Source organism: Teleopsis dalmanni, chromosome 1 (genome assembly GCF_002237135.1).
Source record: "Teleopsis dalmanni isolate 2A chromosome 1, ASM223713v2, whole genome shotgun sequence".
Classification (NCBI taxonomy): Eukaryota; Metazoa; Arthropoda; class Insecta; order Diptera; family Diopsidae; genus Teleopsis; species Teleopsis dalmanni.
Window position 1 is genome coordinate 81870941 of NC_051846.1, and position 20970 is coordinate 81891910.

The window sequence follows — 20970 nt, forward strand, 5'->3', positions numbered from 1 at the left end:
TATTGCTTTATGACCCTTAAAATATTCATTCACCGGATATCCTCTCATCATTTGATTAGAATTTTTGCAGTCCCTCCAGTTGGCTTTTAATTTTGGATTCAAAAAATGCAGTCAAATCTAAAGAGTAAGGACGATGATCAACCAATTCGAACACAGTTGCAAAGGGACTGCCGCGTCCATTATCAAAATTAACTGCTTTTTAAGTCTTGACAAAAATTGCAAGCCGTATTATGTTTAGGAAGAATATAAAACGGATAGAAACGTTTCAGCGGAGAGGTAGAAATCTAAAGCAATTAGCACAAGAACATCGTTCATTTGAGAAGGTGTCACTCTTTAATTAGAGTAGAAAAGAATCAATATGACAAGATTATAAACTTGATTATGTTTCCAAGTTACCACGGATGAGATTAATTCCGTAAAGTAGATCCAAATAACCACACTGAAGGTAGAAGTCCAATGCATTTAGCATATGAATAGCATCCATTTGCGAAGCTACCACTCGAGTAGAAAGTAATTTAACTAGTAAGTCTATGAACTTGGTAATGTTTATAATTACAAACGATGACATGTCAACCTGGTCAGTAAGACAATAGATCACAAAGATTTTGAGTTTTTTCTAAGACAATAAGAAGCGATGTGACATGAGCTGGAGCACAGTTCCGTTTTTATTCACAGAGCCATGACCCTAAGAAAAGTTGTTATTGAACGAGTAAGTCTCATTGCATGCTTTGCTAATATGCACTGGTATGTTAACATCAATACCATAGTACTAAGTTGGTTTTAATTTTGTTCAAGTAGCTAACAATTTGGATCAGTTGAGTCTTGTAATCATACAGGAATCTTCATCTATCCAGTCTTTCATTTCCAACAGTAAAGCATAAAAAAGCTAAGCAGAGTTTTTTACTATCATAAAGAGAGAGAGAGAGAGAGAGAGATAGAGAGAGATAGAGAGAGAGAGATAGAGAGAGAGATAGAGAGAGAGATAGAGAGAGAGAGAGAGAGAGAGATAGATACAGATAGTGAGCGAGAGAGAGAAACAGAGAGAGAGGCAGAGAGAGAGAGAGAGAGAGAATTGAAGAACAAATATTGTATTATTAGGCTCTTTCAATTCTGAAAGCGTTTTCAATTAGTTTTGACACGAAGTTCTTAAAAATTAATTAGTAGAGGTCTATGAAAATCAAATCTTTCTTAATTTAATTTAGAAAAAAGAAAATGGTTAACTGATCTTTAGTAATGCAGAATTACTAAAAATATAATAAAGTATATATTTTTTAATCTAGCTGTAGGTCCCTTCTTGTGAAATAATTAAACGTTTAATATTTTTTATTATACTCTATATTTCGATTCTCCTTGAGAGGCATCATCAGGATTACGATCTATTATAAGTTAATATTATTAAAACTACATATACGTCATCCTTTGTTCCTTCGTCTATATAATAAAGTATGTAGCTTCGATTCAAGAATTGATTCCAAATATAATAAAATTAAAAATATAGAGGATCTTAAAAGATCAACAGAAAATAATAGATTAAATAGAAATTTTTTTTTTGGCGATATATAAAAAAAGCATTTTTTTTTGAAATTCTGTTTTATTTTAAACTAAATTATATTGCAATTTAATTATTATAATTTAAATCTATTTTTTCAATTTATTTAATTTAAAATAATTGAACTAAAGCTCCGTTTTACAACAATCTAAGCGCGTTTTGCCATTTTATGGACTTTTACGTTCTTGTTGATCTGTACATTTGAAATATGGGCTTCATCCTTTTCTCCTCACTGCTTCGAAGTACAATATTCGAATATATTCTGTTAGTGTTATTGAGCGTTGAAAATTGATTCTGGATAGTAACTCGGTGCGTTAAACATGCGTGGAAAACCACTGGGATCCATGTGATTGACAGGCAGCACAGACATTAAATCTCTGAAATTGTGTAAAGATATATGGATCAATAAGGCAAAAATTATATCTAATAGAATTTTTTTATGGTATAATTTATAAAATTTTAATTTTAAAAGATTATGATATCGAAGCAAATAATTAAAGTTAGTATTTAAATTTTCTATATTGATTCGCCCAGTAGTAAAATATGGCTGCAAGACATGGATATTAACTGAAACTGAAGCAAGCAAGATAGCAGTGTTTGAAAGGAAAATACTCAGAACAATTTTTGGTCCCGTGAAAGAAAACGGAATGTATCGCAAAAGATACAACCACAAGACTAACCACGGCTAGCTGAAGGTGATGTAATCAACCAATTTATGAAAAAGCAGCTATTAAGATGGGTTTGACATGGGAGAAGAATGTCGGATATGAGAGTACCGCTTAAGATTTATGAGAACGAAGTAGAAACCAGCAGAAGAAGAGAGAGACCAAGAAATCGATGAAAATACTGTCTGTAGCAGGACCTAGAAGAAATTAACATAAGAAATTGGAAAAAATGGTAAAAAACAGAGAAGACTGTTCTTAAACAGGTTTAGGTCCTACATGGACTGTATAGTCACGGATGATGATGATGGGTTAAGTTTTCTATAAGCAGCTAATCTTTAATGATGTGCTTTGGTCCTGCTAAACTTTTGGTAAATATTATGCGTCAAAACTGTGTCAAAACTGTCTTAATGGATACCCCTCTCAGATGAAAAACTTTTTCAGAAAAACTCTAATGAGAAAGACTGCAACGATTTCGTAAAAATTTAGATGTTTCTGATATAAAAGATGTGATTCTAATATATAGTTTTAAATAACTCGAAAGATTAAATCCATTAAATGAAACTGAGAATGTTCAATGGCTGATGAGATTCTACATTTGAGTTTTTCCATTCAGGCAAAAATTAAATAAACAAATTTAATTTAATTTAATTAATTTGTTTTTAAGTTTACTTAATTTTGATTATTTATTGTATTTAAGCTTTGATGAACACAAAATCTGGAATATTATTTTTTATTTTTATATTGTTTTTATTGTCGACGTGTTGAAATTTTTTTGACTACTTGTTCAGGGTATGTCGTTAATATCTGTAATAACATCCGCTAAATGTTACTCGAGATATATTGTTCACTAAAGTCTAAAAACACAAAATAATAGTTAATTGAATTACATTAAGACCGAAAAGTTTTCGGAAATTCTCATTTAAAATTCGCGCGCTGTATATTTTTCGATATTTTAAGTTTATGTAGTTTGGCAGCAACTGACCTTAATTACTATGCCAAAAATGAGCGCGATCTGTCAGACAGTTCGTTTACGGCAGCTGTTGAAACCAGTTCACCTCAGTAGGGCGTTGCGAAAAAAACAATGGAAAAAAATATTGAACAAAGAGTTTGCATCAAATTTTGTGTTTCGAACGAAATTTCGTGTGCAGAATCGTTGCGAATGCTACAAAAGGCTTATGGGGAATCAGTTTTATCGAAAACTCAAGTTTATGAGTGGTACAAAGCCTTCCAGGACGGTCGTACGACCGTCGAAGACATTTCGCAACGCACTACTGAGGTGAACTGGTTTCAACAGCTGCCGTAAACGAACTGTCTGACAGATCGAGCTCATTTTTGGCATAGTAATTAAGGACAGTGCTGCCAAACTACATAAACTTAAAATATCGAAAAATATACAGCGCGCGAATTTTAAATGAGAATTTCCGAAAACTTTTCAGTCTTAATGTATTATAAATTAATAATTATAAATTTCTCGACTTCCTGGCAGTCTTAAAAAATTATTTATGAATAATTAAACACAAGAAATAATTCCAAGACCACTGATGATGGGTATTTGGCAATACTCGAAATTTCAATTAATTAAAATAATATAATTTTTGTTGTTGTAACTCACTACTGTTTGACACCTCTCAATTATTATAAATTGTAATACTTAATGCATAATGTATAAAATGGATGATTAGTGCCCATTCAAGAGAGTTTTTAGTGTATTTCCTATTAAATAAATTCCATTATATTAAGAAAGTGGTTTTAACAGGGGATTCAATATATGTTATAGATATTTTATATAAGGTTATATAAGGTTTTCTTTCTATAGTTATTTTGTATATTTGTCGATTTGATATGTTTGGATTCATAAAAAACTGATTTGATCTTCTAAAAGACACGTAGACAGAATTAACGACAAACACGAACTTACATACAGTTGGATATTCCTGCGTAATCTATTGTTTTGATACTGATCAGGGGTACTGACCATATTTTGTGTATGGTATCAAAACTTTACTTGAATTCAGTAAAAAGATTTTAATAAACTAACATCCAGGATAGAGGCCATCGATAATATCAACACACCTACTACTCCTGCTACTCCTACCTATAGTAGAAAGCATCCTAATTATTATTATATTATTATTATTATTTTTAAAGATAAAAGTAGTGAAAAGTAGTGAACTACAACAACATAAATTCTTTTTTATATTATTTTAATTAATTGAATTTTTGACTGACCACATAGCTATTTTTAATATTGTAATTCCGTACGGCTTACAAACCCTTCTATAAATATATACGTATTATATGAATATAATAAATGCAGAAATATAATAATATTCTTTTATTTCAAAGTCTAAAAGACCTTCTAAAAAATTCTTCATTAATAAAAACTGAGATTGAAACAACCTATTAAAAAAATAACCCGTTTATAAAAAGTGGTGTGGAATGGTATACATATACACACTATATATAGATATTTTTAAAATTCATTACAGACATGTTAGACTCCAATATCCTGGTTGAAAAGGGAGTATACTAAACGTGATTAGATGCTTAATTGCGAACACGTACATTTTTAATGGAGGTAGCCGTCATATATTGGTCATATATTGCTAGACGTGCAAACTATATAGGACAAGATTTTTGCCAAATAAACCACCTTGCCGAACCACTTGCTGAATGGTGGCATGAGTGTTTTCAGAAGATTTTTACGATGCTGCGACTAAAGATTCAATTTAATATTCTGTAAAGTCACATATGAGCGTCCGACATTTAAAGAAATCTGCATATGAACCACGCACGACTTGTGGTCCACATGTTAGGCATGCGTGCGTTTCGGTGCGTTCATGGCAATAAGTTGCTCGAATAGTTTCTTCTAATGTAGGCGACTCCATGTCTAAAAATATTACAGTCTTTGAAAGTGAAACGCATGAAACATCAATGAAATGCAAAAACTGCACATAAAATATGCTCAAGTGCCCCTAAGGAAATTAAGAAGAAACCTCGACGCTTCGCACTTGTGGTATAAAAAAATGGTGCAAGTGCATGTGTGCCTGTTATGGTCAGATCTAATCGATTTTAATGCCAATTTCAATTGGAAACAATGAATTTTCGAATTTTTGAGTTTTTTCCCTGCATATGTGTAGTTCACGTCGTCTTCGCTATGATTTATTTTATGACTTATGAGGAACTTTGAATTTTTTTGTAAATACTTTACGCGCCAAAGTGGCTTCCCGTGGTTATAAAGTGAATTCTTCCCGCCCTAGTATTAACGACTTATATTTGTTTATTTTGAGCGCATTTCTTAAACTGAAGCCGTTAGTAATTTTACTTTTTATAGCACATAAAAGAAATATGAGCTCCTCAAGATTTACTAGATTTCCGAGAGTGGAGTTATTGTTCATTTCGTGTCGAAACGATTGTTTATTGAACACTTCTTCCACTTAATTTTAATAATCAATAAATTTGGTAGTTTGCGTTTATTATACGCAACTATTATAGCAGCAGAGAATAAATAAACTTACGGCCTTTGTTGGGGCGTTCGGTCGCGTTGTCTTCGATTTTTGAACCAATTCGACACTTGCGTTAGCGTCAGCCCAGTTTTCTTCGCTAAAGTCTTTTTCTCGTCTGGTGTAGGATAACGGTTGGTTTGATAGCAATCCTTTAAAGCATTTCTACTTCTCTCCTTGAAGCAATATACTGTTTCTTCGCCATCCCAAATCGTTTTCGGTAGCGGATATTTCTTACGTAGACGATATTTATCAACTGCACCCAGCGGACGTCCACGTACTTTTTCTGCTTCTTTATAGTGTGCCTTAAACCATAGATTTTGTAAATCAGTATGGTGTTTCACAGAGAAGCAGTGTGTTTCGAGAAGACTATATAGATCACTGAAGTGTCCACGATGGTAAGCCACGATAGCACGTGCGCGCAGCACACTTTCGTTCGTTTTGAATAGCTCACTTGGTGGCAAACTGCTGAGGAATGAGGTAAGTTTCTCAATATCACCTTTCTGCTGCAGGGCTTCACACATACATTGTATCTGAGTTAAAGAAAAAAACAATTTAAAATTTTTTTCAATTTATTTACCAATTATTCGTATATGTACATTTTGTACCTGATCTGTTGTGAATTGCAAAAATTTTCTATCTACATGGAAGTTTCCATTGACAGTATGATTTGCTGATAAATTTGGATATAATGGACCACTGCTGTTAAGGGCCTGGCCTGCCGCTTGGTTTAAGCCATGCAACGATTCATTGCAACCAAGGTTTTTGGTATTGCCATTTAGATCACTGAGACTATTTTCAAATATCACGCCATTTAGCGTGGGGTAAATGGGTGAAGTAGTGGATGTTGACGGTGAAGATTTTTCATAGTCACTGGTTATGTCTTGAAATCGCCGTTCAATGTCTTTCTCTGACGCATACGGTGAGAATTTGTCAATATGCAATACGGTTTTGCATGAAATATTGCCACGATAACCTAAAAATAAATTGAATCATTTTTAATTTTTATACTTAAGCATTATTTTTATATATGAAAAGCTGGTTCATGTATGTAAATTATAGAAAAGGTTACATTATTCTAACTTTCTGCTAACTAGCCAATATTGTGATGACTGCATGCATGACTAATGAGTAATTCGTAATACCCTAAAAAAATTTTAATAAATAAATCGGTTTCCTGATACTTCAGACATATCGAATGTAAGAAACATTTTTTTTTAATTTTTTTAATAAATTAAAATTACATTTTTTGTTTGAAATATTATTCTTAAAGTATTTGTTAAGCTAAGCTCTTTACTTTTATTTTATAGAATTACAGAAATTGTTTAACAATAATTGAGGACTGATGTTTGGACTGATTGAGGACTGTTGTTTGTTTATAAAATAATGATCAGAATTTTTATTAAATATTTTAATCAATATAAATATAAAAAATTATGAGTTCGATGAATTGTTTCTCAGAATATTTGTGTAATTGTATATAAATATAAAAGGTGTAGATGTTCTTTATATTGTTTCAATATAAAATAAATACATATATAACATATATATTATTGAAATAATAAACAACGGGTATATTAAGTTGATCAATATGTTTGTAATCTAATAGAGAAAACATGTTAAATCAAATGCGATTAAATAATAAAAGTTGGGATGGATTGGATTAATTTGCCTAACTATAAACCACACATAAGACCTATTGTTCCCTATTGGTTACAATAGCAGATACCGTTAAACCCCTCTTTGAAGATCTTGTAGTAGGTATTTTTGACAATTTGAGAAGTGCTAAGAGCTCTATTTATCACCAAGTATTTTGCAATGATTTTTTAAACCATGTTTTTTTCTCATGCCATTGGCTTATGTTATCCGTAAGAGGTGTGAGTAAATTTATTTCCATACAATTTAGTTAACTTCTGACATAGTTCCTACTGGAAACTTGACTAGAGCAACACTATTATTATCCAATCTCGATTACATGTCCACAAATTAAATGAAGGGTTTCGTTGTACAAACGCAATCAAATACCGACTATATGATTATTCTCTTGTTTAGGTATTCGATATGTTGATAATCATTCTGCGCAGCGTTTATGGTAATGTTAATCGAGAGATTGAGATACTGATCTGCCGCCGAGGACAATCAAATATCTTGGTCCAGCTCAAAAGTTAATGCAAATATTTACCGAAAGATTGAGAAACTGTTATGAAGTCGAGGACTATCAAATATCGTAGTGAGAGAGAGAGAGAGAAAGTGTGATAGAGAGATAGAGAGAGAGAGAGAAAGTGTGATAGAGAGATAGAGAGAGAGAGAGAGAGAGAGAGATAGAGAGAGAGAGAGAAACAGAAGTTCAATAAGAATCTGCACTGACACATAAGATATGTTACATTAACATACATTAGCTGTGAGACTGTGTTCTAATACACAGAGATTCTAGATTCTTCAGTTTATATTAGTGAAACGTGTGATACGTTTGTCAGTGGGCTTTTTTTAAATGCGGCTTCTATGAACATTCAAAACGAATTCGTAAAAATATAATTATTTTTTAATATATTTTTTCAATTTTAAGTTACACATTTGACGGTCAGAAAAGGTGCAGATCAGTTGGGCCATTCGATGTATTATATATAATGTATAAAATATCTTTGCCGTAATATCTTTGAAATTTTGTATAATAGCAGAAGTGGACTGAATATACATAATTAATTAAAAATTGAGGTCTTAATAATGATTTAATTCAGTGTATGAAACTGATATATAAATTTACATGGCTCATATACTCAATATATCTATACCTCCGTATATTTTTATATAAACATTTTTATTAGATAATCATATTATTAAAACTTTCAATAATAGTAAAATTTAACTTTAAGGCAAGTATTCCAATGATTTTTCAATATTTGTAAACCTTTCCTATGGTTTCCATCGATGTGTTAATCCCTTTCTCAATCGAACCAGATCTCTTTCTTAGGGTTTATTTAGCCTTTATTTTGATAACAAGAGTATTCAATACCGTAATAGTTTGTTAATGGTTATTATACCTAGTATATTAATACATAATTATTGGCGATAATAACCGAAAGAAGACGTGATATACCTGCTAACCCTCACTCGTTAGAATTGGTTTCTCTTTACAACTATAGTAGAAGAAAGCTGAAGTTGTTGATAATATGATAATATTATTAAAATGTAATATGTAAACATGCCGCGATTGACCATCCCAGCAAAACGGATTCGTTTGTAGATATAGATTAAGGGCTCTGCTTGGAAGCAAATTAGGCTATTAGTAATATTTACTGTGATAGTTATTTTTTGATCTGAACTGGTGCGTCTTTACAACTACAGTAGAACGGAGCAGAGAGTTTTGGTAATCTGACGGGTCAACAAGATAAGTTTGTTAAAAACTATAAAATGTGGGATCTGCTTGCAAACAGTTAAGATTTCTAGTCATATTTTTGATTTGGACTACGATGGGGATATTATAGCGAGAGCTTCTATCCTCAGCCGATATTAGAAAATCCTCAATGAATGACATTTTACGTTTCCAGGGGTTGAGTGTATTCCATTGTCAGATTGTAGCACAAAAAACCTACAACGGTTCTACTGTTTTCCTATGTTGGGAGCTAGTATTATTCTATTATTCTAAATAATGACTGGCAAGGAGCTGCTTTTAAGCTTATTATAATGTTATTAATAAACAATGTTTTTAATAACATTGTATATTGATAATGTTACTGTACATTACTATAATAAAAATAAAAATTTTTTCAAAAATTCCATAAATAAATTATGTTTTTCAAGTTGGGGAAATCCATATTTACATTAACTAAAACCAGTGTTATCTACATGTAGAATTTAAACGAACGCTATTAATCATATTGATATATATCACCAATTTTCAAACAACATATGATTTAATAAGAGTTGAATTTGAGTAAATTGCCATATTTTATAAAATAGGTCTGTTACACTTATATTATGACCCGCAATATTTAGCAAATTAGAGCTAAAAAAAATTTTAAGTTCAAAATGCTTTCTGATATAACAATCGTAATTACAAATAAGCCTATCTCTATAACATTTCCGAAATACTTTAAAATCCGACAACATTAAGTATATTAAACTTATTTCTAAACACATCACCTTGCCTAGAAACCCTCATTTGAATCCTTTATTCGATTTGGGTCATTTGTAACTGCTGATAATATCATCGATTAAGAAAACCGTAGGCAGTTGCTGAAATCCAACGAGTGTCTTTATATAAAGTTTTGAACCATATCCTTTGAACTACTGCTGCACAAGATGATAGTGTAATCAATATTCTTATATGGATTCGAATTTTGGGTGCGTAACAAAAAGTTATAGTCTGTTAAGCCTTTTAACCAAGTGATTGCTCTGCAAGACTATGTTATCACCAACATTCCTATATAGATTCGAAATTTGGGTGCTCCGCAAAGAGTTATTATCGGTAGGCAAGCCTGTTTAACCATAACATTGAAGCTACTAATGTACAAGACAAAGACCTTATCAATACTCTCGAATAGATTCGAAATTTAGGTGCTTACAAAGAGCTGTTATTACTTGGCAATCCTTTTTAACCATAACATCTGAGCTACTGATGTACAAGATTAAGATTAAGGGTTTGATTGCTCAACGAAAAGCACTCGAATTTGTTAGTTGCATTCGAAAGAAAACAAAAATTGTGGACTTCATATGTGGGGAAGTAGCGAAGGAATAATCGCGAACTATTCGCAATCTAACTTAGATCAGATATAGTGATAAAAAGAATGTTGGATAAACTTTGTTGTTTTAGGCACTCAGTTCATTCAAAATGAATTCGGAAACCCTTTTATGGTAGTTTGAATGGTACACAGCGGAAGGATAGATTATGAAGCGGTGTCAAATTGAATAACATTGACTTGTAGTTGGGATGGATTGAAGACCAGAAATCGGTTAAATACGGATTCTGATAATGAAAAATTTACAGAAGACATAAATTTTTTTTAATCAAAGAAAGGAATTTATTGCAATAATTTTTATTGTAATTTATTACTACTTAAGAATCAAAAGTTTTTAGTGAATTATGTTAAAATTATAATCATTAGTTTATAATGGTGCTTACTTTGTGGACTAAGTAATAAAAGTTTAATGGGAGGCAGGATAAAGTAATAATCTGTAGTTATTTGTAATATAGTCCATCCTATTTAAAATAAATTCAGTTAGAATTAAGAACTTAGTCCATGCTATCAGTCTGTATGTATAATATATTGTTAAGTATCTTCCAAAAACTGTTAGAGAATTTTCCTGGCATTGCTATCTTTCAGCATCTATAATGTTTTCCTACGTATCTTCCAAAAACAGTTAGAGAATTTTGTTCGTACAATAGAATAAAAAGTATCTACCTGAAATAGAATAATAATTAAATACCTGTTGCATTTGGTAAAAATAAAGATCCATAAGAAATGGGTGAGTGCATGTTTTCCTGATGATAAGCGGAATTATCCGAAGTACCGCCGGAGCTTGTAGAATCTAAATCACCACCGTTAATGGATGATGATAGAATTGCATTCATATTCCTTTCAAACATTTATGATAATTTTTGTGTCACATGGAAAATTGCCATAAAACTAATAAACTATTCTTTTGTTTATTTATTTAAGTTTGCTTAAGCACAGAAGGCGGCATATCTTAAATATTTTTGTACTGCTCGTAAAATTTTTTGCAACTTTCAATCATAAAATTTTTCACACAATAAAACTCAACTTTATTGCAAAATTTTTTTTTTTATTATGCAATAAATTAGGACATTTTAAGCAATTAATTTTTAATGAGAAAAATAAATTTAAACACTTTTTAGCGCGTAAACTCCACAGATATTTGATCTTCAATTTCGATTTTACACAAAACCCTAACCGAACGTGTTGACAGCGAACTAAGAACTGAAGTTGCAAATCAGAAACGTTTTCAACGGAACAGCAAAAGAAAATGCAAGCACAACAACAACAATAACAACAATGCGCACCTTGAACAGCTCCGAGGGCTGCAGTGTTCAGTTCAGTTGTGTGAGTGTGTGAGTGTGTGTTGTGTTGTGCGGTGTTGAGCGGTGCTGAGCTCTATGTGTGTATACGAAACGAGGTGAATATGAAACAATGTTAAGTGGCTGGCGTGTGGGGTAGTTAAGTGCTTGTGTGCAATCCTGCACAGGAGGGCGTTACCATTTCTAAGGACGCCATTTTTTATGTTTAGATTAAATGTCTAATAAGCAATTTAAATGTTCTGCTTTGGTATTAAATTCCTATTGTACATTAAATATTGTTTTGTCTAAAATAGATGCACCTGCATATACTCGCATATTTAAGGCCTTGACCTAATTTCAGAGAATTTTTATATATATTTATATGAGATCTATACGTTTAGTCGAGAGCAGAATTTACATTTTTTTAGAAGTGAGTGGTGTAGTGATTCAATGTTTGCAACATGAGCCCGGAGCACCACAGATATTGCAATAGCGCAGAACCTTCCAGCTTGCATTCAATTACTGCGCTTGTTCGAATTCTTTGCAGTTTGTCTTTCGATTTGATTTTGATTTGATTTGCAAATGTCATTCACGATATCAAATTTTCAAAATTCCTCGAAAGTCAGTTTTGCACAATTTTCTACATTCATAATATTGGATTTTTTGTTATATTTGCATAACGTCTTTGTTCTATTCAAACTCCTAATTTACTCTAATGAATCGCTCACAATAGCCAAAATATTTTCTACTTTCAATATTTTTATAAAATCGTTAAGAACATTTATTTATGAAATACAATAACAAAATGTAGATAGAAATATGTAAACCATGAAGGTACATATATAGAAATAAATATATTAGTTTCATATTAAATAGGGAAAGTACTTTCATATCAATGATTTATCCATTTTAAGCAAAACTATCAAAATTTCTAATAATTGATTATAAGTGGAAAAAACTTACGCATTCCTACACTTATACTCAATCCTTTGAAACTCCTTTATGAAAACATTTGCAATAAATAATTGTAATCGGTATCATAATCATTTCTCTTATGACTGGTGCCGGATTTGGGATTATCAGAATCCAGAAAAAGATGACTATGTCACCCACTATCTACTACCGAGACCTATGAGCGGTGAAAAATGTATCGAATTACTCGCAGCAGCTCCGTTGGTTATTGGGTATTGCCTTACATTATCTATTATATCTCCAAAGTTTACTATTTACGTGTAGTAATAAAAGTATTAAATAAGCTTTATGATTTTAATGAGATTAGAAGTAAAAAGATAATAGAATATCAATTTTTGATTTATATTTGGTGTCCAAGTCAAGGTATACGTTGACGTGATCATCAACTTTTTAAGTTAACAGTTAATACACCTAGGCTATATTGGTTTATTGTGATACTATATAATCACAGTAGTTCTGCCGCTTTTGTTGAAACACTGATGTAACCAACTGTGTTAGCTTTGCTATATAAATGCTGGAAGCACATCAAATATGCTCCAGTGAAGAATGACAATGTTATCCTTATTATTGACTGGTTAGAAAAACAGAAGTTGTTTGATGGTTTCCTCTTCTATATCAGAGTTTATTCTTCATTACCAGATTCAATTGATGTAATACCTACTTTTTAAATTTCCATACTATCTAATTATACAAAGAAAAGTAGGTGAAATTAGATTAGAGTGTCAGCTTTGTGCATTCAAGCTGATTAACATAATGTTTGTTTTGAAGAGTCACCTTAAAGAGAGAAGTCCCAAACATCTAGTGCAGAAATATTGTTCCTTGTAGAAGTCGCAACTCCCCAATACAAGTGCAAGGAAACTGACCTGAAAAGTCTATAAACTTGGCGATTTTACTTACTTTAAAAGATGACAACTCTTTGAGGTTTGTTAGAAAAGAGGTTCTAAAGATTTTGAATAATAACCCAAGATTCCGGTAATAATAACCCAAGTAATGTGGTTATCGCTCTAGTTATATAACTTTCTACTATATGTACTATAAGTGATACAAGTAGTACACATATTATTTGGCCTGCTTATCGGAAAGGAACAGAGCAATCAATTGGTTTTGCTTGGCTCTCATTGTTTAATCCATATCCCGTACCTTCAGGACACTCCTTACCTAGCAGATACCATACCACAGGATATGGGTCCCCTGAAATCACTACTTCTAAGGAGAAAGAGTAAATAGAATATGAAAGTTTTAGCTTCTCAAGCAATTAGAAGCTGTATAGCATTGCGTATACTCCTTAGGATCTAACAGACCATTATTCTGTGTGCAATTTGGATAAACAATTTCTTTTCACATACAAATTATTTCTCTGAACAAATAATTGAGCAAGTAACTAAAGCAAATAGAAGATGGTTTCAATCTGTTCATTAAATCAGAAACTGAAAATTGGTTTAGGTTCAATTAAAATAAATCTGATTTGTCAAAACCTTAACAGAATTAGAATTTAGTTAATTAATTGAATATAAAAATTTGGTAAAATACAAAGGCTTTTTCGTTACCATTTTAAAATACTTAAATTTAAATTTTATTCCATTAAATTTTATATATTTATTCCTCTTTCCACTGATACTTACTTATGGTAGCACCAAAAAAAATTTACTTTCCAGTGATACTTACTCATGGTAGTACCTACCTATGAGTCATTCTTTAACAAATGAGACGAATTTTGGCAAAAAATGACCTTATCTCGTCCGCTTTGAGTGGGTTATGAGCTCCTTTCATAAAATAAGAAGACCCATATGTTGGGTAACGGTTTTGAAATTATAGCCTTTAGTTTAGATCATATATTTAGAGTTTAGATCATATATTCGTAGTACTAAGTTTTGTAGCAATAGCTAAAAAAATGAAAAACCACTACAAATTATAAAAGTATATAAAAAAAGCTCATTCTATACTATTTCATTTCTTTCTATAAATTAAATTTCTGTGTAAATAAAATTCTGTTAAATAAATTAGTTCTGTTTAACTTATAAAAACAGTTATATAATTAACCTTCAAGTTTCATTTATACATAAGTCACAGCTACCAAATTTTCCAAATGTTATTTTAGGCGTTTTCAACTCTTGGAACCCGTGCCGTGAACTCGTGATGTAGGTTATAATAATGTAATAAATTTAGTTCACATTTAACAATCTAGTCAATCTAGACCATTGGAGAAATTTCCACACTAAGTGCATCATACCGTCTTTTTTTCCTCTTCAGCTTCTAATTTCGAATTGACAAAGTGGAGTCCTATAAAAAGATTTTTACTTCTTCATAACTTCTGGAACTTGATGATAAATAGTAATCCATTTCGTGGTCACTGTTTCTGTAAAATATGCAAAACTTACTATAATCCAAGGCAGCATACATTTAGTTTAATTCTTGCCAATTTACACTATAGATAGTTTAATAACCGATGAATAATCAATAAAATAATGGAAAGTTACTACAAAATGTTGATAATTTTACGCATCGAATTAAGGGTTTTTTGCATTTATGGCAGTAAGAGTCCACAAGTAACTATTAAAAGACTATTGCATAAACAAAATATCACTATATGGTGTTGCATTAGTTTCAAGATGTGATAGGCCTGTACTTTATTGAAAGTGACACACGCCTTTAATTCTGATCAATACAGTCTTATGACCACCAATTTTTATTTGTGCAAAATTGAAAATAAAGATGAGGAATTTATGTGGTTTCAAGAGAATGGAGCTACAAGTCACATAACATGCCTTGTTTAGATTTTTTTGGTGGAAAAATTTCTGGGATATTTAAGCTCATGTTTCAGTGTTATGAATTTTCCACCGATTTGTCACCACTAGTTTTTTTTGTGGACTCTTATTTATGTGGTCAAATCTCAAACTCTTGATTATTTGAAATCGATCATTCAAAGCAAGGTATGCCCATCAATGTGTCCAGAAGTCATCAACAATTATCTCAAACGGATCCAGTACTGTAAGGTGTGTTCTGTAGAATATTTAAATGCTATTCATATATAATGGTAAGGTCCGGACAATAATCTGTAATACAAATTATATTAAATGTGTAAGAAGTAAGTATTTATGTAAAAACCTGAATGATCTGAATGAATAATGTGAAGTAGTAAACTCTTCGATGCAATTATTAATATACGTCATAAATTGTTCTGCAAATGGTTTATCAACGAAAATATAAATTTAAATATGATGTACTCGATTCTGTTTCGGAAATTTTGTTGCCAAAGATGTAGCTCACTAGATTCACCCAGTGATTAAAAAAATCGATGAGAATTTGCAACTGGTGAAATAATACTCAAGCTGTCAGAAGTTAGTGGATGCACCAAACATCAACCTCATAATAGTTTGGACTCATTTAAAAAGAGCAGTATGAATTAAAGGAAACAATTTTGATTGACTGTCTTTGGAAGAGAATTGTTGCCGGTAAATTAAATACGAGAATACCCACGCAACTTATCATGGTAAAGATTATCCACAAGTGACTTCAAAGCCAGATTTGACGGCAAACAAGGCTATTCTGAGTGTTTAGTGGGGTTGGAAAAGGATTGTCTATTACCAGGTGTCAGAGGAAAGTTTGAAAGGAAAACACATATATTTTCGTATTAATATCGATTAATAATCATTTAATAATATAATAATACTAATATTATTAATATTAATATTCATTTAATAAATTTAATTCATATGTAAAAACCAACATTAAAGTTTTTTAATAATTTTGATTATTCAAAAATGTTTCAAAATTTTCTCAATAAAAAGTTTTATAAAACATGAAACCAACCAACTTTTTACAATTCTCATTATATTTAATTATATGCATATATAATAAGGAAATCAATTAAAGAGGTGATATATATCTTTAATATAAAATTGTTAAATTTGGAAATGTTCGATTTCGCTGAACGTTTTGGTTAAGAACTAGTTCATTCCTTGTTTTATTATAAAAATTTTATCAGCAATTGCAATTAGAATTATAATTAATTGGGCTGTTCATCATCTAAGCGTTAATATTAGAATCAGTGTTGCTAAATCAGAGAGCTTTCTGAAATTTTTTGACCTAATTCGAATCTTTATTAGAATCAAAAACTTGAGCCTTATGGTAGTAGACTGTAGGGTAGTGAAAGTAAAGCACCTAAAAGGGTTTGTTAGTATGTTATCGTACTAATAAATGAAAGTACGTTAACACTTCTTGCATCTCAATTGATTTTTTGTTTTAATTATTATTTGTTTCGGTCTCTGCAAAACTGCATTAAAGCTCAGTTAGATGGTACGTAACGTAAGAAATTAATTCAAAGCGAAATGCACAACCAACCAAACCAAACTTGTTTGTTTGATAGAAACGAAATAAACAAAGTACACTGCTTTTGTTTACTTCGTTCCTACCAAATACGCAGATTTGGTTGGTTGTGCATTTCGCTTCGAATTAATTTCTTACGTTACCCATCGTCTAACTGAGCCTTTAGTGTTAAAAAATTGGCAGATCAGGGATTCATTTAATATCACTTGGTTAAGTTTTTCGCCGATAAACCACAAAAGTGATATACCGATGAAATTTTGTAAGATTAATATATGTTTCGGTCTCAGGGAAACTTTCTTAATGTTAAAAAATTGGCCGATCGAGGATTCACTTGGCTAAGTATTTCTCCAATAATAAACTTCTGATAAACCACAGAAGTTCTATATCGATGGAATTATGTAAAATTACCTAAAAAATGACAAATATGAATAACCAATAATGGCCAGTATATACTTAATTAAAATTGATTTTCAATAAGGAATATTTTTGTTTTAAATAAAAATAAACGGTGGGAACTTTTTATATCATCCAATTTTTGAAATACATGACTTTTCTATTTTAAGAGAAACTAAGATGCACAAATATCTTAAAGTATATATCTATCTTATACCTTTGCTATTCGTTAATTATTTTGTGTACATAAGAATTATGTCATTTTTGAGATAATAAGCAAATTGAGTTACACGACAATGAAGCTGAAGTGACGATTGTGAGCCGTAGGAATTCGCTTGCACTAGATTAACAAAGGCAACAGCCAACATAGAACGAACAATTGCAACATGAGTTCTCAAAGAGTGACAATGTTGCTTGTTGTTGTCTCCAGCATCAAATTTCAATTAAACATTTTTCCTGACGAATTAAAAATGCTAAGCGAAACGAATTTTCAGCTGAAATCCTGGGAAGATTGAAGTGTTGCTGACAAATTTCGAAGGTGATAATTACGAGGCTACATGCCTGGAATGTGTATCTATTTGTATATTTGTTTTACGGGTGTTTAAAAGGAAGACGAAAAAATTAATCTTAAAAAGATTGTATAAAATCCTTAAAAAACTATATTTAAGATTAGGGCATGTATGTATTTACGAGTATCCTGCCGTTTTTTCAATATAAAGTAAGGCAACGAGAGAGCAGCTATTCGAAATTTAATAGACATTTTCCTAATGTGATGTTGTCAGGTTGTTATGGTACTTATTGTGGTTCAATTGCATCACACCTTCCACGAAAATAAAAACAAAAATAAAAATACCAGAAAAAAGTATTACACAGAATTATATAATCCAGTAAATGGTAGCAAAAATAAACAAAGAAGCGACACACTTAAGAGATTATAGAAGGATTTAAAGTTGAGTTTTTTTATGCGTGGAAAAGTCCTATTCAGGTGCTCTTTTTTTGACTAATTTACTATTAAAGGAAAGATTTTAGTGATTTAATGGTAGAGGGATGACATTTTAAAATAACAAATACTATATACATGATTGTATATATTTAAAGTACAAGGGTTAATCAAAATCTATTCAACCGGAATGTAATAGCATTCGTATCCATTGGTAACACCCTGACTCTCTGTTGCAACTGTTTATTTATTAAAATGGATAATTGGATGCGTGTACCGGATTACTGCTTTTATTAACTTCTTACTTAAAAGAGTGCAGAGGACAAATTGACCACAAAGACGGTATATAAATAAAAAGGATTAAGTAGAATATTTTTATTATTCTTTGTATTTGTTAAATAAGTCTAACGAAATTATAACACAGAAATATATTTTTACCTTTTATGAATGGCAGGAAATAAATCAATTTTCATTTAAAAATTTTATATAAAAGAACTAAAGTACTTCTACTAATATAAACGATTTAACATAGATAGATATGAATTACAAAACTTCCTTTATCATATAAGATATATGGTAAGGCTAAGTTAATTTGGCTGGACGTAACTCACGAATAGACCAATTTGTTCTTTATATAGATTTTGTAAAAGAAACTTTTGCGAATTTAAGTAGGTCTTGAAGTTATATTTTCAAAACAACAACCAAACGTTTTTTAATGTTAATTTTTTTTTGTTGAAAGTCACTATTTAAAAGTTAGAAAGGTTCGAATAGAAATGAAAAAACAGCAACAAAAAGTTTTAGTTAATTTATTGAAGTTTGGCTGAACATACAACGCTGTTTCGAGTATTACCAAGTACTCATCATCTATTTACTCATCATATATTTAATTTATAGTCTGTAAATAATTTGATGGACTTTAAGTGGCCGGCTTAGAACTTATGCCTGTTAAATTAGAAGTGATGACTTGTCGTGCTTTTCCACAAGTAGCCAAGCCAAAAAACTGAACGTTTTTCAAAGCATGGTTTTAGATCAGATATTTGAGAGATTTGAACCCAGCCAGTAGGTGCTTTAATTCTAACACAAATGCACCGCGTTACTAGTGTGGTATTAATAGAATATTTATACTGTATATTTATACTGAATATTTATGCTAATACATCCAAACTTATTAACATTAACAATTTACAATAAGTTTTTTGATAATTACCGGGCATTTGTTTATTTGTGTTAAATATTTTAATTATATTTTAATTTTCATAAAAAATATTTACATTATATATTATATTAAAAATAATAACAAAAAATAATAATGTAATATTATTATTACAGATATTTCGGTCTACTTCGTAGATCATCTTCAGTGTACAAATTTATTATTAACAATTTATTTTTAAAAATTAATATTTTTTTTCATATGACATGAAATTTATTTCGATCAGAAAAGGATGGTAATACTGATGATATTTTAAAATCCAGATGAAACTTCTGTAATCAAGTAAGTTATTGATCTGACTATGGATTCGTTTCAGGTATTGCCATATATCCATTATCAGTGGTCTTTGGAAATGTCAGGAACAAATGTCTGCACAAAACTAATATGAAAAGTAACAATAATCATGTCAATACGTATTTAAGGTAACTGCAGTAGTTACCATAAATACCTAAACTGCAAAAACTAGTATGCGAAAGTATCATAGCGGTTTTAAAAACTGGTCCCACCGATACACTACGTGTCATCACAAGTGTTCTGTCACTTACTGTTCAAGTTTAAAAAGATGCTACTGCACTATATCTCCAAAACATTGGCAATGTTAATAAGAAGAGTCTTAAGGGGTATTTGATGATCAATTTCTTTTGATATCTGATCATATTCCAAAAAAATTTAATTTTACACAAAATTTCAAGAATAAAATTATCAATAGATGAAATGGGGCTGAAAACTTGAATCAATTATATAATTCTGCTGTAAAGTTGGATCCAAACTTAAGTAGAGTAATTCTGTGACAGGCATATTAGGATTTTCTTATCAAAAGTTTTTCCCATGGGCAAAAATTTAACAGTATTTTAAACACTACTATTTGCTAAGGCTATCAGTGCGTGTGATTGTACGAGATAAATGATAAGTTGAACGACAATCAATATAAGCGGTCTAAGAGAACTTAAGTTTTGTTAAAATTTAGTCAAGTATGCTGTAAAACTGCTTAACTCTCTTCAATAAACTGCGATTGTTATTCATTGCACGTTGTTTATGGTTAAAAGCCGTAATTCACTACGTTCCAATCCATTGGTTTTCGTGACATGAACGCAACGAAAGGGATTCGTTTTTTGCCAAATAAGAAATTCAATGTTAATTATTTGAACTGAACCATTCTGTACTCTGGCGAGAGGTTACATAAAAACAACAGAATGAACTGTAAAGGCCACAGACAGACTCTTCACATTGAGTAACGAGAATATCAAAATTCTCATCGAGTTTCTGACAGGAAATCTGAGGTGCCATTAGGTATGCTTGAATACAGTCTATGTAAATGCCATAAATTGAGTATCAGCAGACTTTTCACTCTCGAAAACTGATCATATTCTCACTAAAACGTATGGGACAATAC

At 30.9% G+C, this 20970-nt stretch overlaps 1 protein-coding gene across 2 annotated transcripts; it reads right to left on the bottom strand.

Moving 5' to 3' along the window:
- Window positions 1–1679: 1679 nt before the first annotated feature.
- Window positions 1680–11412, bottom strand: LOC119668869 (protein sine oculis). Of its 2 annotated transcripts, none has more exons than XM_038078542.1 (4): window positions 11145–11412; window positions 6317–6693; window positions 5733–6250; window positions 1680–1926 (listed from the first exon to the last, which is right to left on the bottom strand). In XM_038078542.1, exons 1-4 carry the CDS (start codon window positions 11302–11304, stop codon window positions 1821–1823), a joined length of 1161 nt encoding a protein of 386 aa, XP_037934470.1. In that variant the 5' UTR covers window positions 11305–11412; the 3' UTR covers window positions 1680–1820. The 2 variants fall into 2 exon arrangements, with proteins under 2 accessions (XP_037934470.1, XP_037934469.1); XM_038078541.1 differs by having other exon boundaries at window positions 6326–6693; window positions 11145–11411.
- Window positions 11413–20970: the final 9558 nt, after the last annotated feature.

Coding starts and splice junctions, on each gene's coding strand:
- LOC119668869 (XM_038078542.1), bottom strand. CDS start 11,304: ATGTTTGAAAGGAATATGAATGCAATTCTATCATCATCCATTAACGGT. Junction 6,694..11,144: donor ATTTTTACCAAATGCAACAG/GTATTTAATTAT, acceptor ATTTATTTTTAG/GTTATCGTGGCAATATTTCA. Junction 1,927..5,732: donor CGAACGCCCCAACAAAGGCC/GTAAGTTTATTT, acceptor ACACAATTTCAG/AGATTTAATGTCTGTGCTGC.